Genomic DNA, 21,101 nt, shown 5'->3' with positions numbered 1-21,101 from the left:
CCTTTTGATGATGCCAGTACCCGCAGGTGTTTATCTGGTAGGGTTCGCTGATGATCTGGCCGTTGTTGGTGTGGTGAGAACGGAACTTTTACTAGAGGAGTTAATCAACCCTGTGTTGGAGTGGGTGGATAGATGGGTGTTGATTAGAGGCCTTGAGCTCGCTCATCAAAAGAGCGAGGCTGTAATGTTAACTAGGAGATGGGCATATGCACCCCCGAATTTATCGATAGGCAGGCGCGGATCCAGCCCGAGATTAGGGGGGGGAGGCGAATATTTTACATACAAAATGAAATATCTAATAAAATATAATATGTGGGCAAGCGCACATATTTGTGTTCAAAAATAAGTAGTCCATCGACTATCGTTATCGCTAATTCCAAGAATAGCTCTGAACGTATTACGTCAACATACCTAATTCTTATTATTATTATTTAGTATTTGAAATAAAACTATACTATAACTTTACAAGATTACAACTGTATATTATAAGAATAATATATAAATATAATATATTTATGTATACAATGATTGTCGTGGTCGCCGTCATCGACAGTTTTCTGGAAAAAATAACCATTACTTTGTTAAAAATGAACGAAAATCAAATCCGAATACACCGTTGAAAAGAAGACGTTTCACTGAATAGCCACGTTTTTGACAATTGTCTACTACCATTGTCTACTACAATTATTGTCGACGGACCGCGGCACTCAACGTATTAAAATTAGTTTTAAATCTTTTTACTGGGAATTTTTCCTAAACAAAACACAGCTTACGGGGGGGGGGGGCGGCCGCCCCCTCCGCAACCCTTCTGAATCCGCGCCTGTCGATAGGAAGCCTAATGGACGAGCCATGTAAGACGGTCGAAGTACTGCTGGCAACCTGGAACGTGATGGCAAGGATGGCGGACTCCGATCGGCCCGTGAAGTTGGCTAATCTCAGAACACGTATCATCATATTTTATCGATCCGTTTATCGTAATAGTTGCATTACTTAGCGTATCTGGTGACGTTATATCGACATAATGCGCAAAGCAGTTCCGACAGCGCCGTCGATAACACGAAAAAAAAAGTCCTTCAGTGTAAGGAATAATTGATATTATACTATTTATGTGTATTCTGGTGTTTTACAATATTTGAGCAACCGAAATTTCAGTATAACGTGTGTTCGTGTGCAGCAGGAAAATAATGCATTTCAAAAGTCTGGTTTGAAATGTTTGCATATATGGCAACGTCGCATAAAACATTATATATAGGTACTCAATCGTATTGCTAAGAAGATAAATGCTCAACCATGTTAAGTTCAGTCACGTTTTAAAGAAAAAGCAGCTAATGTTAAATTTTTAACCTTACGTAATCCTTGAAAATTTCTGTGGGGGAGTTTCTCAGAGAATTCTTAACCCCCTCCACCAAGTCCAGTTTTAAAATATTCTTGTATAGAATAAGATCAATAAGTATAAAATATATACAATACAATAAAAATGAATTCATTAAATGATAATTATATTGATTTCGTGCTCGGCAGCATTTGAAGAAAATGTTTGACTTGGAAATATACATACTACTTAGTTATCTAGTACCTACATATAGTCGGTACGATAAATGTGATATATTCACTGTATACCTTTATGTTAACCCTAAAAAGTAGTGATCAGATTTATTATTTACATATAATACTATTTTTATTTAATGATAGATAAACTATCTGTTTCTAGGAACATTAGGAACAATAAGAATATGTGATAAATTATAATAGTTATTTTATATGATTAATTTGATGAAGAAGTTACCTAGTGGTAATACCCCCTTAACTTGTTTACATTTTTTTTTTAAATCTATACTATTCTTTAGATTAACCATTGAGAAGATCTCGTCACTAATTTATTTTGAGCCTTGTAGTCTTGTAGAGAGATGTTTTGAACAGATAAATTGTGAGAGTGGCAAAGTTTGATATGAGGGGAGTTGATATGAGAAGAAAGTTAGGCTGTTTTGATTTTTAAATCAGTATGTAATGTTAGGTTTAAAATATAAGGTGTTGAAATGGCGATTTTACAGATATTATTTTGGAAAATTTGTATTTTATTAGTGTTGGAGTTTTTGTCATTGTCCCAGAGCTGTAGGCCACAACCACAAGTCTACATTGGTTTAAATAAGGATTTAGATGTGAAACATCGAAAATATTATCCTTCATTTAAAAGAACATTGGATGTTGTGTGCACACTTCTATAAATAGGTGATTATGTAAATTTGTGGAAATTAGTTACCAAAGTTAAAAATTTTAAATTCTTGAAATAATTAGCCATTTTTTTTAAGATAAGTTGACTTTAAATATTAACAGAATAATTTTATCACTAAATTAATTAAATATATATGTACATAGATTGAATATCTCATTTAGTATTATTATAAATAATTACGGTATATTATGTGGTAAAATTGTTAATAATGTTATTCTTTTAATATAATATACTTTAGTATTAATTTTATTCCGAATCAGTAATTTTCACAGAGTTATTGTAATGAAATTTATTTTCACTAAAAATTACTTTTACATTTTTGTTACTTGGCGAAATAATGTGAATAAAATATAATATATTTTATAAACAAAAAAATTGAAAATGTACATGTTTAATCTAAAAACTAAATAGACAATATAGTTACAATATTGAAGTTATCATATATATAATATAATATTTAACAGTAGTTTTTCTTAAATAAAACTTTTCATGCTTAATAATAGGAAAATAATCAATTAATAAAATGTATTGGACATGAAAAGTTTCGAACTGTTGACATGAAAATCAATTTTTCTGGATACTGGCAATAATTTTATACTCCAACGAATATTAACAACTTTAAATCATTTCTTGTTTTTTTGTCAGTCAGTATTAAAAATATTATTTTCCAAATTTTTTCCATTATTTTTAGTGTTAATATAATATATAACAATATACAGTGGAACCTCTATAAGTTGAATTTTCGATAACTCAAAGGAATGCCTTAGACCCTTCTTACAATACATAATATGTGTGAACTTCCAGAAGTTTAATTATCAATAATTCAAATTTTTTTCGGCTCCAACCGATTCGAATTATCGAGGTCCACTGTATATATTATAGGTATATTTATTGTTTTTTTATTATCAGTTTCTTGTAAGTAGGTTGTAAGTACCTATACGTAACATTACTATTGTAGCTTAATAATTAAAGTAGTATGAGCAAAAAAAAAATGTACAACGTAAGTTTAAATTGGGAACCTATAGGAAACATGAATATAATAATATGATCCTTTTTGATGAAGTTTGCAACGTGTCGATCAGAATGACTCAGTTCGCTTAGGACATTTAATAGGTGCGTAGGCAAAAATTTACTAAACCTGCTGTAGTATTTATGTCTAAAATTTAAATAAATTACTCTAATCACAATAATATCATACAATTCACCTAGTAATATTACAGGTTGAAAAACCGCCTTTGCTTAGAGTACTTTTTCGTGAACTACGATTATTGATTTTAAATTTAACACACCAATTCCAGTGACTTTCTAGTTTCTAGGCATCTAATGTGCTGCAGAGTGTCAATCACTTACCTGATTTTTCACTACTACAATAAATGCATTTTTTGTGTTTGTGTTTTTTTTTTTTTTTGGTCTGTATATTTTATAGCTGTTTTTTTAACAGCATATAAATACGAAATAACAATTGATAAATAAAAATATGTATTCAAAATTCAATATTCTTTATTTTTTTTTATTAATATCGTAGAATGATTGTTAGAGTAAATACATTTTATAGCGAATTGATTGTTAAATATAATTAAAAACTAATTTATAATGATACAGAATTGTAAGCAAGAAAGCCTGGGGCGTCATTAATAATGGGAATTATTGTGTACACGACTGTGACGCAGAGGATGCTGATGCAGGGGAGTTGGATATGGTGAGTGAAACAATCGAGAGAGAATTTCTGAGACAGAAAGAAATTCTCTTCAAAGGGAGTGGGGATCAAATAGTGTACGCGGCGTGGGTCACAGCTGATGGAAATATTTCATATACACTAAAACGTAGCTGATTGTATAACGTATAAATGAAACAAGTTGAGGAAATATTACGTAGAAATATGATATTAATAAATAGGTGAGACATATTATTTATTGAAATTAACTTAAACGACTAAGTAGTTAAAGTATATATCTATAGTATTCTTACAACGAACCTACACTGTGCATGCGTGCTATTTATTATTATTTTTTTTGTACAATTTATTTAATGTGCACGTTTTATGTTTTGAGAGAATTTTTAATTGTTAATTTTCATCAATAATACATTTTATATAAGTGTTTTAGATGTAATCATCATGTAATAGGCAGTAGCAGTGGTAGGTAGACATAACAAATATTTGGTGTTAAGGTGAGTGTGCTTGAGATACGTACACTGTATTCATATTTTGTATACTTTGTACATCCAAGTTTGGATAGGTAGGGCTATTATATTTTTGAATTAATAACTTATTATTGACAAAAAATAATTGAATTAAAATGAGTTTGTTTGTATTTATACCAATTTATTTTCTTGCAAGAAAACTATTCAAAATTGACTTATAAATTAAAAAAGTTAAATCCATAACGTATTAATTTTGGTTAATATTTTATCAGTTAGGTACCTACTGATATTATAATTGTCCATAACTTTTGAAACGCATAATCATAACATCAATATAATAATAGCTTTATTACCCAGAGCTAAGCTTTTAGAAAATAGTAAAAAATATTATGGTGAACTAAAGTATTTATCATAGTAGTCCTCTTCTTAACCATTAAATAAACACATTAAAATTAATTACGATTGAATCCATTACTGTATTATATTCGTAATACAATAATAAATTGTATTACGACAACATTTTAGTAGGGTAAAATTTAAAAAAAAAATCCTATTCGAAATAAGTGTATCCACATGAAAGCGTTTACACACTAGAAAATAGGTTCTTCGGAATAAAAATATTCCCATATAATTCAATATTATTATAATAGATTCGTTTATGGTGACGGCGTGAGATACCATGTGAAAGATACCTACTCATAGAAGTACCGAAATTGCCTATACACGACGCCAGCCAATTGATTTGAAATAATTGTATAATACAATATTAATGTATTATAAAAATAAATATCGAGAATAACAACAACTATAGTTTTTTTAACAGAAAATCATTTAATTACACCGATGTTTGGTTTTGTGTGCATGTTTAAGATTCAGATCAACATTAAGCATCATAAAAATTATAAATAAAATACATTTATCACCATGGATTATTATTTACCTCAATAATTGTATCATAAAAATCGTAGTACACATTTGATATTCATCCATATAATTACCAAGGCTGGGCAAGTTAACTAATTATTTTAACTCGTTAAGTTAAGTTAATACAGAAAAATGTAAGTTAAGTTTAAAGTTAAAAGTTAGTTTTCTTATTTATTTAACTCGTTAAAAGTTAAAAGTTAATTTGAAAAAAAAGTAACTTAACTTAGTAAAAAATAAGTTAATTTTCTTTTTTCATGTACAATAAATTATCATACATTTTTATCAAAGCTTAACAAATAACACAATATAATGGAAGTCTAACTATTTTCAATAAACATATGTAATTGTATTAATTACAGTAGGTATTTAGTAAGTACTACTTACATACTTCAATCAATTATAAAATCTAACATTAAATTAGTAAGAGTATATTATCTCTGTATACAAGGAAATTAAATAATATGTTTTTCTTTTCTCAAAATAATGATTACCCCTATTATGGTCTTATAACATTTTTGTTTTATAATAATATATACATATTTTCTGTGAATAAGCAGAATAAAATAAAATATTATTATCTAATACTATTATTATTACTCGTAAATCGTTTCCCAAATTTTATATAGGTAGATAGTTGTACTTATAAACGTTATTCTAATATCTATTGAAATTTCAAATATATAGAAATAATGCAAAACACTCACATTCATATCGTAAAGTATTTGGTTATTCCCACAATTATTATTTTTATATATATAATATCAATAAGTTATAAAAATCAAAATATAATTTTAAATATATGAAATTTATTTTAGGACAAATTAATAAATTAACTCGTTAAGTTAGAAGTTGTTTAAAAAAAAAAGAAACTCGTTAAGCTGGAAGTTACTTTTGAAAATAAAAGTAACTCGTTAAATAACTTAGTTAAAAGTAACTTAACTTTTTAACTCGTTAATGCCCAGCCTTGATAATTACCATAGAAATAATAACATGATAATAAAATATATTTTGATGTTGTTCATTGGAAATTTAGAAATTTGATATGGGTTTTTTTTTAAAATAATATTTTATGTGATGACTATTATATAGATACTTTTTTGACTCACGGCATCCTTGGACATTTTATATAAATCCGGAGGCACCCTTTGGTCTACTTTGGTTTTATTTGGTAGTGTATAAAGTGCCATATACAGTGAAACCTCTAAATACCGGACACTCTCGGTCGCTTAATCGTCGTCCGCTATTTGGAGGTGTCCGCTATTAAGAGGGGAAATACAGTGAGTACACATTTCACCGTTCCCAAAATTCCGTCCGTTATTTGGAGGTGTCCGCTATTAAGTGGTGTCCGTTAAAGGAGGTTTCACTGTAATTATAAATTAGCAAGATGTAAGCATAATAGTATAAGTATAAAAACAAATTATATTTTATAAAACAAATTATTAGATTGAACATTATTAACGATATATTTTATTATTTTTTTCTTAAAAAATATATTTCAAATAACATCACGGAACCCTAAATACAATTCGCGGCACTTTGGTTGAGAACCTCTGGTATAGACTATATTGGTTGGTATCTGCTACTTATGTTTTTAATTTATTAAATCAACGGTTAAAATGCTATTATATTGCGTATATATCATTTTGTCAAGATTATTCATTTATCCATTTATACAGTCCCTATCGTTTCATAATATAAATAAATTGTTTAGTATGTAAATATATCAACCAAATAATAATAATAGTCAAATAAATGCATGCAATTTTAAATAAATTAAAAATATGTTTAATAATAATTTTCAATCAAACAACTGTTTATTGGTATGTCAAGTGTTTCTATGAATATTCTATACGTAGACTTTTTTTTGTAATATATGTGATGTAAATTCTGTATTACTAATAGGTATGACTGAAAAATAAAAATAAAGGTTTTAAAATAATTATTTTAAAAATAACTGGTTACTTTATATCACATAAAGATATGTCGTAAAAAAAATTGCCTTATTAAACGAAAAGCTTATAATATATTATTAGATACTTGAAAATGTTTTTTCTCGTCCATTACCGAGGAACCTTATGATGGATGTGATTAAAAAGATAACATGATTTATGAACGTAATTTTTAAAAGTTTTTATTACTGGATATCATGATTATTGTATCCTGAAGACTAGAACAGAGCGTTTATAAACATTTATTGAGATATTTAACTAAGCTTATAATTCACTACACTCCATGCAAATAGTTAAAATATAACACAGCACTTATAATATTTCAAAATACATATAAGGAATATTTTTTTTGTTTTCTTTGGAAATAACAGCGCCACAAAACAGCTTTCATATTACATTTGCAAATATATCAGTATCCTCAAATACACTAGCTGTATCAACATAAGCGGTTAATGTGATGGAAGATTCAGAGACTTTAGCCTCATTAGAACGTTATCAAGACTCACGGAAGCCGTGTGAGGTTTTAGTATCTCTTTTATGCTACGCATATAAAGGTAAAAATGTTAAGCTCAATTCCCGCAAAAAAACTGAATATTACGTTGAAAAACATATTATGTTGTACTTGCATACTAATTTAACTATAGGTACCTACTAAAAAAATTAAATATTTTTAAATAATTTTTTTTATAAAATTGTAATGGTTTTGATCAGTATTAGACGATATTATGTTATCCCAATGAAAAACCAACTGAATTGACTACTTCCAAAATTTCAGTACCTAATAATTTGATTTATAGTTATCAACATTACAATTAATGAAAGATAAAACCTTGTTCACGAGCTATTTATAACGACAGTATTACGACTAAAATAATCTTTTCAGGTTAAATAAATATGTTATTCATATAATGCATATTCCATGATTAAAAAGAGTGAGATTCTAATTTGTTGTGGCTTCATAAATATAATAATACATTTATAAAATAGATTTATTTAATACAAGTTTACAAAATACTCGCTACCATAATAAATATTTCCAACTTTGAGTTACACTCAAAATAAAAGATTTATTTGAACACTTTCAAATTTCAAATAATTTGAATAAGCTCTATGAAAAATAAACATAAACCACTCAATTTTGATAGATCGGGAAATTAAGAAAAATTACATTACGTGACAAAACGTTCACTTTCTGGCAGTATAACAAATGCAGGGCGTAGGGAACCGTAAAGTAGTCTAAAAAGTGTCAATAAAGTTATTTAAAAAACTATAAATATAGAATACAAAATGCTTCTCGTTGAATATTTTTTAAATTATTTGGGCAGTCAAATACCATTTAAATTTTCTTTCACATGAAAATAAATGGAAAATAAAAAAAGGTTTCTACACAAATATTTCATGAAGGATTTAGATGCAATTTAAAAATGATATATACCATATTTACATAATTAAAAGTCTTTGCTTATTAGTTATTACCATATACATTGATATTTAATTCAATAGTAATATTATAATTTATAATTGTAGTTTTATTATTTTAAATTAAATTGGTGTTTTTTAGATAATGGGATACAAGTATCTCTATTCAGAAAAAAGTTATAAGTTAATAATAATGAATGTAACACATTTACATAGCATATGTGGTTAAGGATCCTTTATACTCAAAGTAAGTGACATTAAAGTAATGAAGTTGCATTTTACTTTTAACACTCTCAATCTCAATAATCATATTATTACGATGACTGTAACGTTTTTGGAATTATATTTTTAAAAGACAGTTCTTAACTATTGCGTAAAATAAATATTTATACAATAGCAAGATTTAACGCCATCTTTTGCATTTTCGTTTAGAAAATAAAGAACGATTTAAATATATGTATTTATTACATTATATATTAAGTTAAACTATCTGAAATTCAAGATTTATTGTTTTATGATTTGTTTTATACAGCTGTGAACTGTATCCAATTAAAATAAAACAAAAATAAGATTAGTCATATTCTGCATAAATTTGAATGTATAAATGTTACTTTGTAATTATTTTGTTTCAAAATTAATTGTAATAACTAATAATAAATACTCTGACTGCTAAACATATTATTACCTATGCATGGAAATAATGGAATATTGGTAAATTAATGAATAGGTACATAAATAACATAAATATAATTTAACATTCACCAATTTGCTTGTACTAACCAACCTTTCTGCCGATATTCTAAAAAATAAATATGAAGTGTTCGATGTATCTACCATAATATATAGTCATAGCAGGCATTGTTGTAATAAAATTATTGTGTATTAGTAATAATTCTGTAACTATAATGCAATCAATAATAATTTAATAACTAAATAATGTGATAACAATACACATTAAGTGTATAATAAGGTAGATTCGTGATTTACTATAAAATATAAATATACACGTATAGTTGACTTCTTTGTTTTACAAATATGTATACAATAATGTATTACAAACATGTAAGTATAAGCATAAAGAGGGTAAAATAATTTTTTTTTTCATTTAATCTTCGGAACTGAGGCCATTAGCTGTAAATTTATTTATTATGGTTATAATATTGGGTAAATACTAAAAATATTTCTATTTAAACAAATTCTAAATTATATAAAACAAATTTGTATTAATTGTGATCGGTGTAATTTGATTTTTTGTAAAGTCAATCAGATTCCACTGCCAAATAATTGTTTACAATTAAATTTTAAATAATATTGCATTAGTTATAACACATTTACGCCGTAGTATTATTTCAATGTTAAAATTAGGTACCTATGGTTTGTTTTTAACCGATTGAAATTATTATTTATGAATTATTACGATAAATTTTTACATGGGAATAACACATTGGGAGAATTTGATAAGTATTTACCGAAAGAGTAATAAATTCATAAATCAAAATATTATGTATGATCTTAATTCAGCCAATATCAATTTGAATAAATAATCGACTATCAGCTACAATGATAATTTTATTCAACTACATTGAATACTGTTTTGTTTTGCTTGTGACACTACGCGCTGCCGCTTCAGAATAGGTTACTACAATCCCTAACGTTCGGGTATGCGCGAGATTTAACCTCGTGGTTTTCCACGTCAGTCGAGTGGCGTGTTCAGAAGTATTCGGTGGTGTTTTCTCCCGTCCGAATTTATTAAACCATAAATAAGTTTTTTCCGATGTTCTAAGATCGACTGCGACCGCTGTTGCATTTTACGTTTCGATTTTTTCCGTGTTTTAAATTGTGTGATTTCAATTGAATTATTCACCACGATGTTAAAAAATCAACTATAATAAAATTACAAACGATTCATTATTCGTCCAAAGTAAGTGTTCATGAATTAGTTATAATTGTTTTATGTTGTGTGTTAAATTCGAATATTTGAATATGAACAGTAAAATTAATCTATATATCCAAATATTATTTTATTGATATTTGATTCCAATACGAAATGCTTAACTGTGTAAAACTGAGTAAAACTGTCCAAAAATGTCTAATCGGCGGTATATTTATTGATAAATTTAATGAATTCAATTGTGCAAATGATAATTGTTTGAATTTTTAAATAAAATAAAATTATGGACGTTAATGTATTTCAAACAATAAATCGATGTATGGTTGATATTTTAAGATCATACTATCATGATTATAATATATATTTTATTTAAAAGGAACATTGTTGATAAGCTTATATTACAATAAATCGATAAATAATGACTAGGCACGTCGTTTAAAATAGAAAATAATTTTGATGAACTTATCAATTATATGTGATATTAATGAATGTTTAATTGCTAACTAAATACACTAAGCAAAAAGTATTATACGAAGAAAAAAAAATAATAACTCATTTATAAACATGATAACTTAATATAAAATTTAGTATTCGTTAAACATTTATATATGTGCCCAATCTTTATTTGTTAATATAAAAGTCAATCTATACTTTCGGTTTTATAGGTATTTAATGACATAAAGGTACAATAAATTTGTGTTTATCTAACGTTAGTAAGTTAAATTAAATTAAATTATATTTTGTTTAACTATATATTATAACGAAACCTTAAATTATACATTAAACATATTAAAACCAATGTGCAAATATTGTACTAAATTCAGATTATGTAATTACATTATAAAGAATGAATGAATATGTTTAATATTTTGAAATTATTCTAGAAAATGTACCAACAATTATACATACTCTTTAAGTAGCATACAATTTATTAGTATATTTAAAAATGGAGTATGTAAAATATGAATTGTATATTATATTTATACATATTATATATTAGTATAAGAATAGGGCGTGATAATTTATGTGAAATTTATAAATGTTAAGTCCCGAAATTTGTAAGTATTGTTAAAAAACGTCTATTGTAGAATTATTTTATTATAATTTTTATGGAAATAACTATAAAATATATATTTTTAGTTAAATATTAAATTCCAAATCTTTACATTAATTTTAGATTTGTTTATAAATTAGTAAGTAGAGAGAGATTGATATCGAATTATGAAATTTTTATTTAAGTGTAGCTAATAAATACGAATTTGCTACCATCCATCAATCATCAAACATTGAACAATCATAAATACGTCCAGTGCGGTTAGTTCACAACATTTATATTATATCATACAATATATAGCTATAATATCATAAGTTGTAAAAATGTAAAATTAGTTGTGAAAAATGTTTTATTTAAGACTTAATTTCATTAAACACGTTATAGATTTTTGTGAACATAGTTATTACTTGCTTCATTGATAACTGATTAATTTTTTCCGTATAAAAATATTAAAAATGTACATAACTAAAAGATTAAATTAAATTCTTACATAATCATATAGCATACAAATGTTATATTATTATCTTAAAATTTTTTTGTATTTATGAGTTATTTAATAAAATAAACGAAAGTACGATTAATTCATTTGTTTCATCGAAAATAAATAAATTTTTATTTTTGAGTATTTTCTACATGTTGAAAATACATACATTGAACAATTTTTGTTGGATGAATTTACACATTTAGTTTTTTTTTTTTTTTAATAAGGAAGTTTATTTGTATTCAAAAAATATTTATTTTCTGGTATAGAAAAGTACTTCCTAGTCTTCACACACTTTGGACAGTCAATAAAAATATGTTTGACTGTCATTTGTGCATTAAAAAAGGAGCACAATTATAGAAGTTAAAATCTTATGTACCTAACTAAATCATATGGTTTGAAATATTAAAGTTAGATTAGAGATCAGTGGACGGGTTTTATTTTAATTTACTGTCCATAAAATTGCGTCATTTGCTTATTATTTCCATGTTAGAATATAATATGTTTAAATTATTCAAGCCATCGAGATACAAGAAAAAGCTTGAGTTCCCCAATTTATTTATAATTTATAATTTTCATTCATATCCAAAAAGATAAAATAATTGTTTTTGATTTTAACTTTATTAAGGTTTACTTTTTAGTTTGTTGTATTATTCAAAGCTATTTGTTAGTGCATGTAAAGTGAAAAATATAATCGTTAAAAAGAGTCTATGTAGGTACACATCGTGTAGTGCTCTGGAGTAACATATTAAACCTTTTGGCTTCTTTTTAAACAATTATGAAAAATGTTTTGATATTTTTTTAATTTACGATTTTGTTTTTTATATCTTTTGAATTTATATAGTAAATGTAATACAGTATATATAAAGTTTTATTTTTTTTTTATTTTGCTATGATGCAAATATTTTTAATAAATTATTTTATTTTATATTTGAAATTAGTCATACCTACATTTATGTTCGTTTATTAAAAAACTAGAGTGGTGAAGGCTGTTTAGGTTATAGTAATTTAGGGATATTGATCACATATAAAATTATAAGAATAATGTGTAAAGAAATATTTCAAAATAAATATTTTTATCTATTTATAGGTTTCATAGAGTATGCTAATTATTATGAATAAAACGGGCTTTGAATTTCAAACTATCTTAATGTTATTTATCATTTTTCAATCATCAGCTTGCGATTAATCGTCATTCAATTGTAATTTAAGATTCATTAATGTTATATTTTAAAAATATAATCTTACGTATGTAAAATAAACAAATTATTATCTTTTTAGTAGGAATGTTATAGATAAACTATAAATATCCAAACCTACCCCATTTTCTAGAATTATAACTTAATTTTTTTTAGTTAATATTTATTAACAAATGTAGTATGTTTCAAAAAAAAAAAAAAATATCAACATAATATATATTTTAACATTAACATAAGCTGAAAATATGAACTAGTACTATACAGAATAATTTCACCAAAAATTTGAACGTTTCTTGTGATAATATATTCAAGCTGATATTTATTAAATAGAATATCCAAGTAATAATTTATTATTATTTTAACTTTTCACTTCTTTTATAGTCACTACTTATTCAGCGGCAGCCAGACAATAAAACAAAGGAAATAATAAAGAAATTGAACGTATATATAATGCATTTGGCGTCGAATCTAATGAAGTCGTTACAAAAAAAATAATTTCTTGATCTAAAATATCTCAAAAACTTTTTCAGACTTGATAAAATATTATGGAATACAATAAATGTACAAAATATCAGCTTTTTTCAACCACTAATATTCAATATTTAGTACCTATACATGTTCAACGTGAAAGCATAAATCATGGAAAATAATCATGTTTCTTGAGATATGGCCCGATGTTAATGAAACGATCATGATATTGTATAATATGATTCATTGCATAACCATGGTTGTATGAATTAGAATATATCAGTATATAAGACATATAAATACATGTATTCAAAATTATTAAAGATAAAATAAGTTAAGTAAACAATAAATAATCTGGTATAAAAATGCAAAGTTGAAATCTACAAAAAAGTTGTATGTGTAATTTATTTTGGAAACTTTGTAGGACTACAGAATTGTTTTTCAATCTTAACTTTATCATAATTCATCATATAAAAAAATCATATCGTTCACAAATTTCACGAGAAAAAAGCGAATTTCATATTGTTGTAAGTATAACGTTAGGAAATACATCGGTATTGTATTTGTGTTTGTGAAAAATTGAATTAGGTAAATAACTGACAACTCTCAAATAAAACTTATAAAAATGTATATTATAATTTAAAACATTTAATTTAAGTTTGTATTGGTCCATAAAATATATATAAAACACATATGATAAAATACAGTAAAAGTAAACTAAATATATTAAATATACATTTACTCAATAATATTATGTAAATGTATATTTTACCATTAGAATCTATACCTACAAATAATTAAAGATTTTCAATCAGACATTTTTATGTCAGTTATATAAATATGCGCATATTCGCATATGGATCTGAGTCCTACCTATACCATCATCTGAATCAAATGATAGAGAATCCAAGAGAAAGGAAAGGTGGAGATCGCAGGCGTAATTACGGGATCGTAGAATCCTAAAACTCCACATTTCCATGTTTGGCGAATATTACTATTTTATAGTAGAAAGTAGAAACCTATACAGTGGATGAGTTATACTTTCAACTCTCCAAGATTTTTTTGAAAAAAAAATGTGATTCATGTTGACTTTAGACTAGTTAGATAGACTTTCTTGATTTTTATAATGATACCAAGCACATTCATGATAACATCGTTATAACAATAAATTAACAATATATTGATTATTAAATGATATACATTTTTTATTTTTTTATTCCCTCTTCCTAAAATGTTTTTTTTATATGTGTATTTTTATAGCATGCCATATAATTAAGATGTTTAGTTATTATTATATAATTTATTATTTTGTTTCTATTCTAAGTTAATTGTTTATCCCTAGCCCTTCCTAAAAAAAAAAATATCTTTTTAAAGTTATTCATTGAAAACTATAAAGTTAACCACATTACCTTTTTTTACTGTTTTAGGAATATTATGTTTGGTTGTTAACGGTAGTTTATACTTAAATGAATATTTTTTTTTTATCTCAAAGTGTATCATATTTACAATACTAATATTGAGAGGGAATCATTTGTTTATGCGAATTTGTTTAATTAAAATTTCTTAATATTTTTGTAAATAGGTATATAATACACCTTTTCTTATAAATAAAACTAACCTCCTATATAAAATTTGACTTAATTGTTATTAACATACAAAGGTTAATTTAGGTTTAGATAAGGTCAGATAATTATTGTTATTTACAGCTTTTACGTATTTAAATAAGGGTAGTAAAGATGTAGATAAGTCATAGATTTGCAACACAATTATAAGGAAAAAATCCAATTTGTGTGTACACTGTACAGGAATGATATTATTGAGTCAGTCGTAATCTGGAAAATCTAACCAATGTGTGTCTGGGTATGATCGGTTAATATATCATAGAACCATGCTTTAGCGGCTATGAAAGCCGAAAGGGCCAGGTTGTCTGAATGCATTAGCATAAGAGATTGGCATGTCCAATTTCACTGTCGAAATATGCATGGCGTGGAGTATGACTCATTGTATTAATATAATGGGATTAAAGTTACAATTTACAAACAGAAATGTTGTCTAGAAAATAACTATTTTTGATAGGTATTCTATATTCGGTAGTGATCCATAGTAAGTTTATCTAGTTGTATATTTAATTAAATGTTTAACATTTAATAAATTATATAGTAAATTATTTGATAAGTTAAATTTATTAAAACCTGGTTTAAATCAAAGATCAGTTTCATGTGATTTTGAATTATCAGTAATTAATACTATAAAAAAATAAAATACCCTGACGCTGAAATTCATGGTTGTTTGTATCATCTAACAAAACACTTTCATAAAAAAATAAACGAAATGGGTTTTGCTTCAAGATATAAAAATGATGATGATTTTTCAGTATTCATAAAAAAGACTGTAGCTCTTTCATATGTTCTAATCGACAACCTAGATGCCTCTATACAACAATAAGGAGATGACTTATCAGAATGCTTACAACCTTTACTTGACTGGTTTGAGAATAATTATGTTGGAACTGTTGGAAGGGTTAATAGAAACAGAAAAGGTCGTCGGACAGCATTATTCCCAGCACATATTTAGAATATGCACCAACAAGTCTTGAATGGTCAAGATAGGACTACCAACCATGCTGAAGCAGCTAATATACAGAGTGATTCTTTTAAGTGGGTACACTAATTATCTCGAAAAGTATTTACTTTTTTCAAAATATTTTTTTACATGGTTTTAAGTTGTTAAAAAACCAAAGTTTTTATTAAAAAATTATATTTTTAAATATTTTTCATCCTTATCATTTTTTAAGTTTTTTACTTTTTTGAATGAGAACATAGAGTTTTAATTTCATATTCCAAAGCAGAATATTTTTCTAAGTATTTTGATACGTAAAAATCGAATTTAGGACGAGTAGTTTATGAGTTATATGTATTTAAAGTTTTGACAAGCGGAGTAGTGGACAAACATTTTGCGGGGTAACCCCGTACCACTCCACTCCGCTCATCTAAACTTTAAATACCTATATCTCGTAAACTACTTGCCCTAAATTCAATTTTTATATAACAAATTACTTAGAAAAATATTTTGTTTTGGAATATCAAATTAAAACTACAGGTTGTCATTCAAAAAAGTAAAATACTTAAAAAATTATGGGGATAAAAAAATGTTAAAAATATAATTTTTTAATAAAAACGTTGGTTTTTAACAACTTGAAACCATGTAAAAAAAATATTTTGAAAAAAGTAAATACTTTTCGAGATAATTACTGTACCCACTTAAAAGAATTACCCTGTGTGACTAAATGTCGAGATGAGAGTTCAACATCCTAGACTGTGGTCTTTCATCGACTGTTTACGAAAAGTACAAGCTGAGCGAGATGTATTTTACAACTAACTTGAAGCAGGTAAAAGTCTCTCAAAAAAACTAAAGAAATTTACTGACTCGGATATACGTATTTAAAAAATTGTTCTAAGTTATAAGACTTGAAATAAAATATCATTTTTACGCGGAATCACTCAAAATATTTCTCTGAATTAAATTGATATAATATACTTAATATAAATAATAATGTTTGTCATTGAACAACTTTTTAAATATTTTAAATAACTTTTTAATATGTTTTATATACATTTTTACGTACTATAATAGTATAATAAATATAATTAGTATACTTAAATAACTTTTTAAATTCTGAGCGGAGCGAGGAATATTTTTAATTTTTAATTTTTAAATTTAATGAGCCCCTCGGCAGCATAGGCCATTGGGTTTACATAAGTTTAGATTACATTACATGTTAAATTGAGTTACAAATAGGAGAACTTAATTTTACATTTTGGATTGGAAGTTTGCTGTTGTGATGAATTGTATGGTGTCGGCTATGGCTTTGGGATGATTGTGGAGTATTTCGGCAAGCGATTCACGCAAGTTGAGACTTGATCGGATATTGTGGTACGAGTATGTACGGCATTCGGTGAGTATGTGCGTAATGGCAATTTGGACGCCATAATATGTTTTACATGTTGAACCTCCAACACTTCCTTGGACATTAAAAAACTGTGTGAGATTTGTGAGTGGCCAATTCTTAGTCTCGTTAGGATAACTTCAAATTTTCTGGATGTTTTGACAGGAAATGTCCAGTTGAGAGGAATGTATTGATTTTATCATGATGTGTGTGTGTTTTTTTTTTGTGTCTGTCATTACTTTTTGGGGCAGTAAAGTGCTTCGATTTTTGACTTCAGTATCTCGTTCGATCAGAAAGTGAATCTAGTTGGTTAGGTTAGGTAAAAAATAGTAAAGAAAGTAAAAAAGTAAAAAATTCACACTAATAATTGGGATAAACAAAATAAAAATTAAGGAAAAAACGGGACTTTTTACGCACAATCAATTTTTGACAAAATCAATTCTGGTTTTTGATGTAACTTTAAAACAAATAGCCATCGACACTTGAAATTTTCACCGAATGTTTATATAAGTATATTCTATTCACCAAGCAATTTTCAAAAAATGTCGACTGAAGTTGAACTATTTATAGGTGTATGCAATTTTCGATCATTATTAGTTTTTTTTATAAATTAATATCGATAAAAATGTATTTGTTGGGTAGAAAAGCTTGAAAATTTAATAAAAGGCTCCTAACATATTTTTACATTAGCAATTGAAAATAAAACAAATATAAAGTCACAATTTCTTTTTTTCAATTGGACATTGGATGTATTTTTATTGCATTCTTATGCTCAACACACATGTCTGAATGGAAAAATGTATGCAAAGTTAGGAAATATACTTTAAGACCAGGTTAGGTATTTTAATGATGATTCATGATTATTATATACCCCCCTGGGTAGGCACTAGGCATATATACTGAAAAATAATTGACTGTTTCTCAGTAAAATGTTCTAAAATGTTGTTGAAGCTTAAAAATAATGAACTTAATGGCACGACAAATGAGAAAAACGTAGTAGATTCGTTTCCAAAAAAAAAAAAAAGATGAATATTATTAATTCCGTTTAGAATAAAGTGAAGTTTTAAATATCTTAGTGCATATATACATATTGGCCTTTGACAGGTTGTGCCAATAATATGAAATGGTTGTTATAAAGTAAGTAGCTATACGTAAATAGGTAATGTATTTAGAAAAGAACAGATATATTTATTTCTTGAACTACTGGGACCGAAAAATGTTTGGTTAAAACAATAAAATGCATATTAAAAAAATTCTGTCATCACTGCTAGATATGTGGATGGATTTAATATGAGTATTTTAATTCATATGAGAATCGTATCAATACAATATATAATTGACGCTTTAACCTATTATGGACAATGTCACAATGAATATATGTAATCAAACAAAGATTACACTCTACAAACACCTATGAATTACGATATAAAATCGAGCGCAATCAGCGTTTGTACATATGTCTAAGCGTGCCAACATCGAACTTTTGGTAATTAAATTATAATAGGAAATTACGTACAGTATAATGGTATATGGTAAATAAACATTATAGTAGCCGATTATTGTATCGATGCTAATTATTGCCATACGTGATCAATCGTATTTGTGTAGTATATTTTAAATACACGTGTTTATAATGATTTATATTATCATGCACGTTTTCAAAACATTTCAATTATTTATTTTTATACTTTGTATTTAATGTAAAATTTATTGTACTAATTTTTAGTTTTAAATATTTGTTAAATCAAAGTTTATTTTAAATTTTCATCTTGGTTATTAATTATTACTATGATAATATTAAATTTGATGAAATAGTTGAATAGGTATGCTATATTATATAAAAGCTTATAGAAAGATATTTTTAGTTGGCTTATTTAAATAGAGATACAAAATATACATCAACTTTAAAAGTATTTGAATTGTTTTGAAGTAATTTTTCCATAAGTATTCAAGAACAAATACAAATACTTAGAAAAATAATTTATAAACAGGTTCTTATCAAAATATATTATTTTAAATGAACTTAAATAGGTACATAATATTTTTTAATGTGTTTAATATAACGATTAGAGTTTTGGAAATAATGAGCAGCATAATCTGCCAAGTGGCGACCATTTGAGAAGTTAATATTAGGTATAAGCTTTTTTCCTGGATTTTTCATAACATAAATCCAACTAACCAAAAAAAAAAAAAAAATTAATAAATAAAATATAAAGATGTATCTTATGTTATTACGTTAAGAGTGTGTTGTTTTTTTTTAAAGCTGTCAACAAGTGTCTTCTATAGTATCAATAAGGGCAAGTGTTGGTGTATCATTGGCGTAAGACGTATGTTTTGATCGATGAAGTACCTATGTATTTGATATATTAAATTTAACTACAATTCGATCGTGACATATAGCTAAACATGACGTTTGTATATGAATTTATAAAACGGTTAATACCTTAATGGATCAACGATGAACACGTACAAAATAATGATATGCATGCACATAACTTCAGAATATAACGTGCTTTTATTACCCTGTTCAAATTTATCATACATATTCTATCATAGGAAATATTTAAATGAATAAATTACCTGTAGAAACAAAGATTATATAAATTATATGTATATTAACGAAGGGTGGAAAGGTTTTATAAGTTTTGTCGACTTTGAACGAAGAAAAAAATGCATTAAGTTAAATTCGAATAAAATTGATTTCATTATGTTTAACGTACTTGATAAAATAGAAAGAGATGGTTAAATTTAACGAGGAAAAATAAGCATGGTCATAATGTCGTGGAAGTTACATCGTAGTAAAAATATCATAAATCCAAAAATATCGCGATGTCAAAAATATGTGAAATACGACTAATTTATAATAAAAATATTATTATATCTAAGTAAATTACAATTTAGAGTTAAATTTAAAATTGTAAATCATATACGTACTAAGATCGCAGCCATAGTAAATAATTGGTAATAAACTAATGAACAAATAATATATGTTGTTTTAGATTCTGAGTGGAGTGAATGTATTGTTTTTATAACGATTTTAGTTTTTTTTTAGTTTGTGTAAACTAAAAAAAAAATCAGTATTCAAAATAGTCTAGAACATCAAATTCACTATATAAGTATTTTTCACTGTGGTAAAGTGAATCTAGTTGATGAATTCTATCGATTAAAATTGAAAATTATCCTAAATTTAAAACTCTACAGGAAATATAAAATAAATTAAGAAAAAACAAGAATTCTTGTGCTAATGAGTTCTTGACTAAATTGAAATTGTTTTACTGATGTAACTCAAAAATGAATAACTGTAGATACTTGAGATTTAGCCAGGGGGGAAGCAATGCTAACAGCAGTCTCCTCCCTGGTTCTCGATACAATGAAAAAAAAAAGATACTTGAGAT

General features: G+C 26.0%; 1 protein-coding gene across 1 annotated transcript in view; it reads left to right on the top strand.

The window, feature by feature from the left end:
- The first annotated feature begins 10,378 nt into the window (after nucleotides 1-10,378).
- Nucleotides 10,379-21,101, top strand: part of dcma (syntaxin-like domain-containing protein decima) — a 235,156-nt gene continuing 224,433 nt past the window's right edge. Inside the window, exon 1 of the mRNA XM_089218925.1 lies at nucleotides 10,379-10,588. Coding sequence (XP_089075051.1) covers nucleotide 10,588 — 1 coding nt within the window. The 5' untranslated portion in view covers nucleotides 10,379-10,587. The remainder of the gene's footprint in view (nucleotides 10,589-21,101) is intronic.

Source organism: Diuraphis noxia, unplaced genomic scaffold (assembly GCF_037042655.1).
Source record: "Diuraphis noxia isolate RWA-SAM2 unplaced genomic scaffold, SU_Dnox_SAM2 contig0002, whole genome shotgun sequence".
NCBI classification, from domain to species: domain Eukaryota; kingdom Metazoa; phylum Arthropoda; class Insecta; order Hemiptera; family Aphididae; genus Diuraphis; species Diuraphis noxia.
The sequence above is the reverse complement of the archived record's forward strand: the minus strand, read 5'-3'. Positions and strand labels throughout refer to the sequence as shown.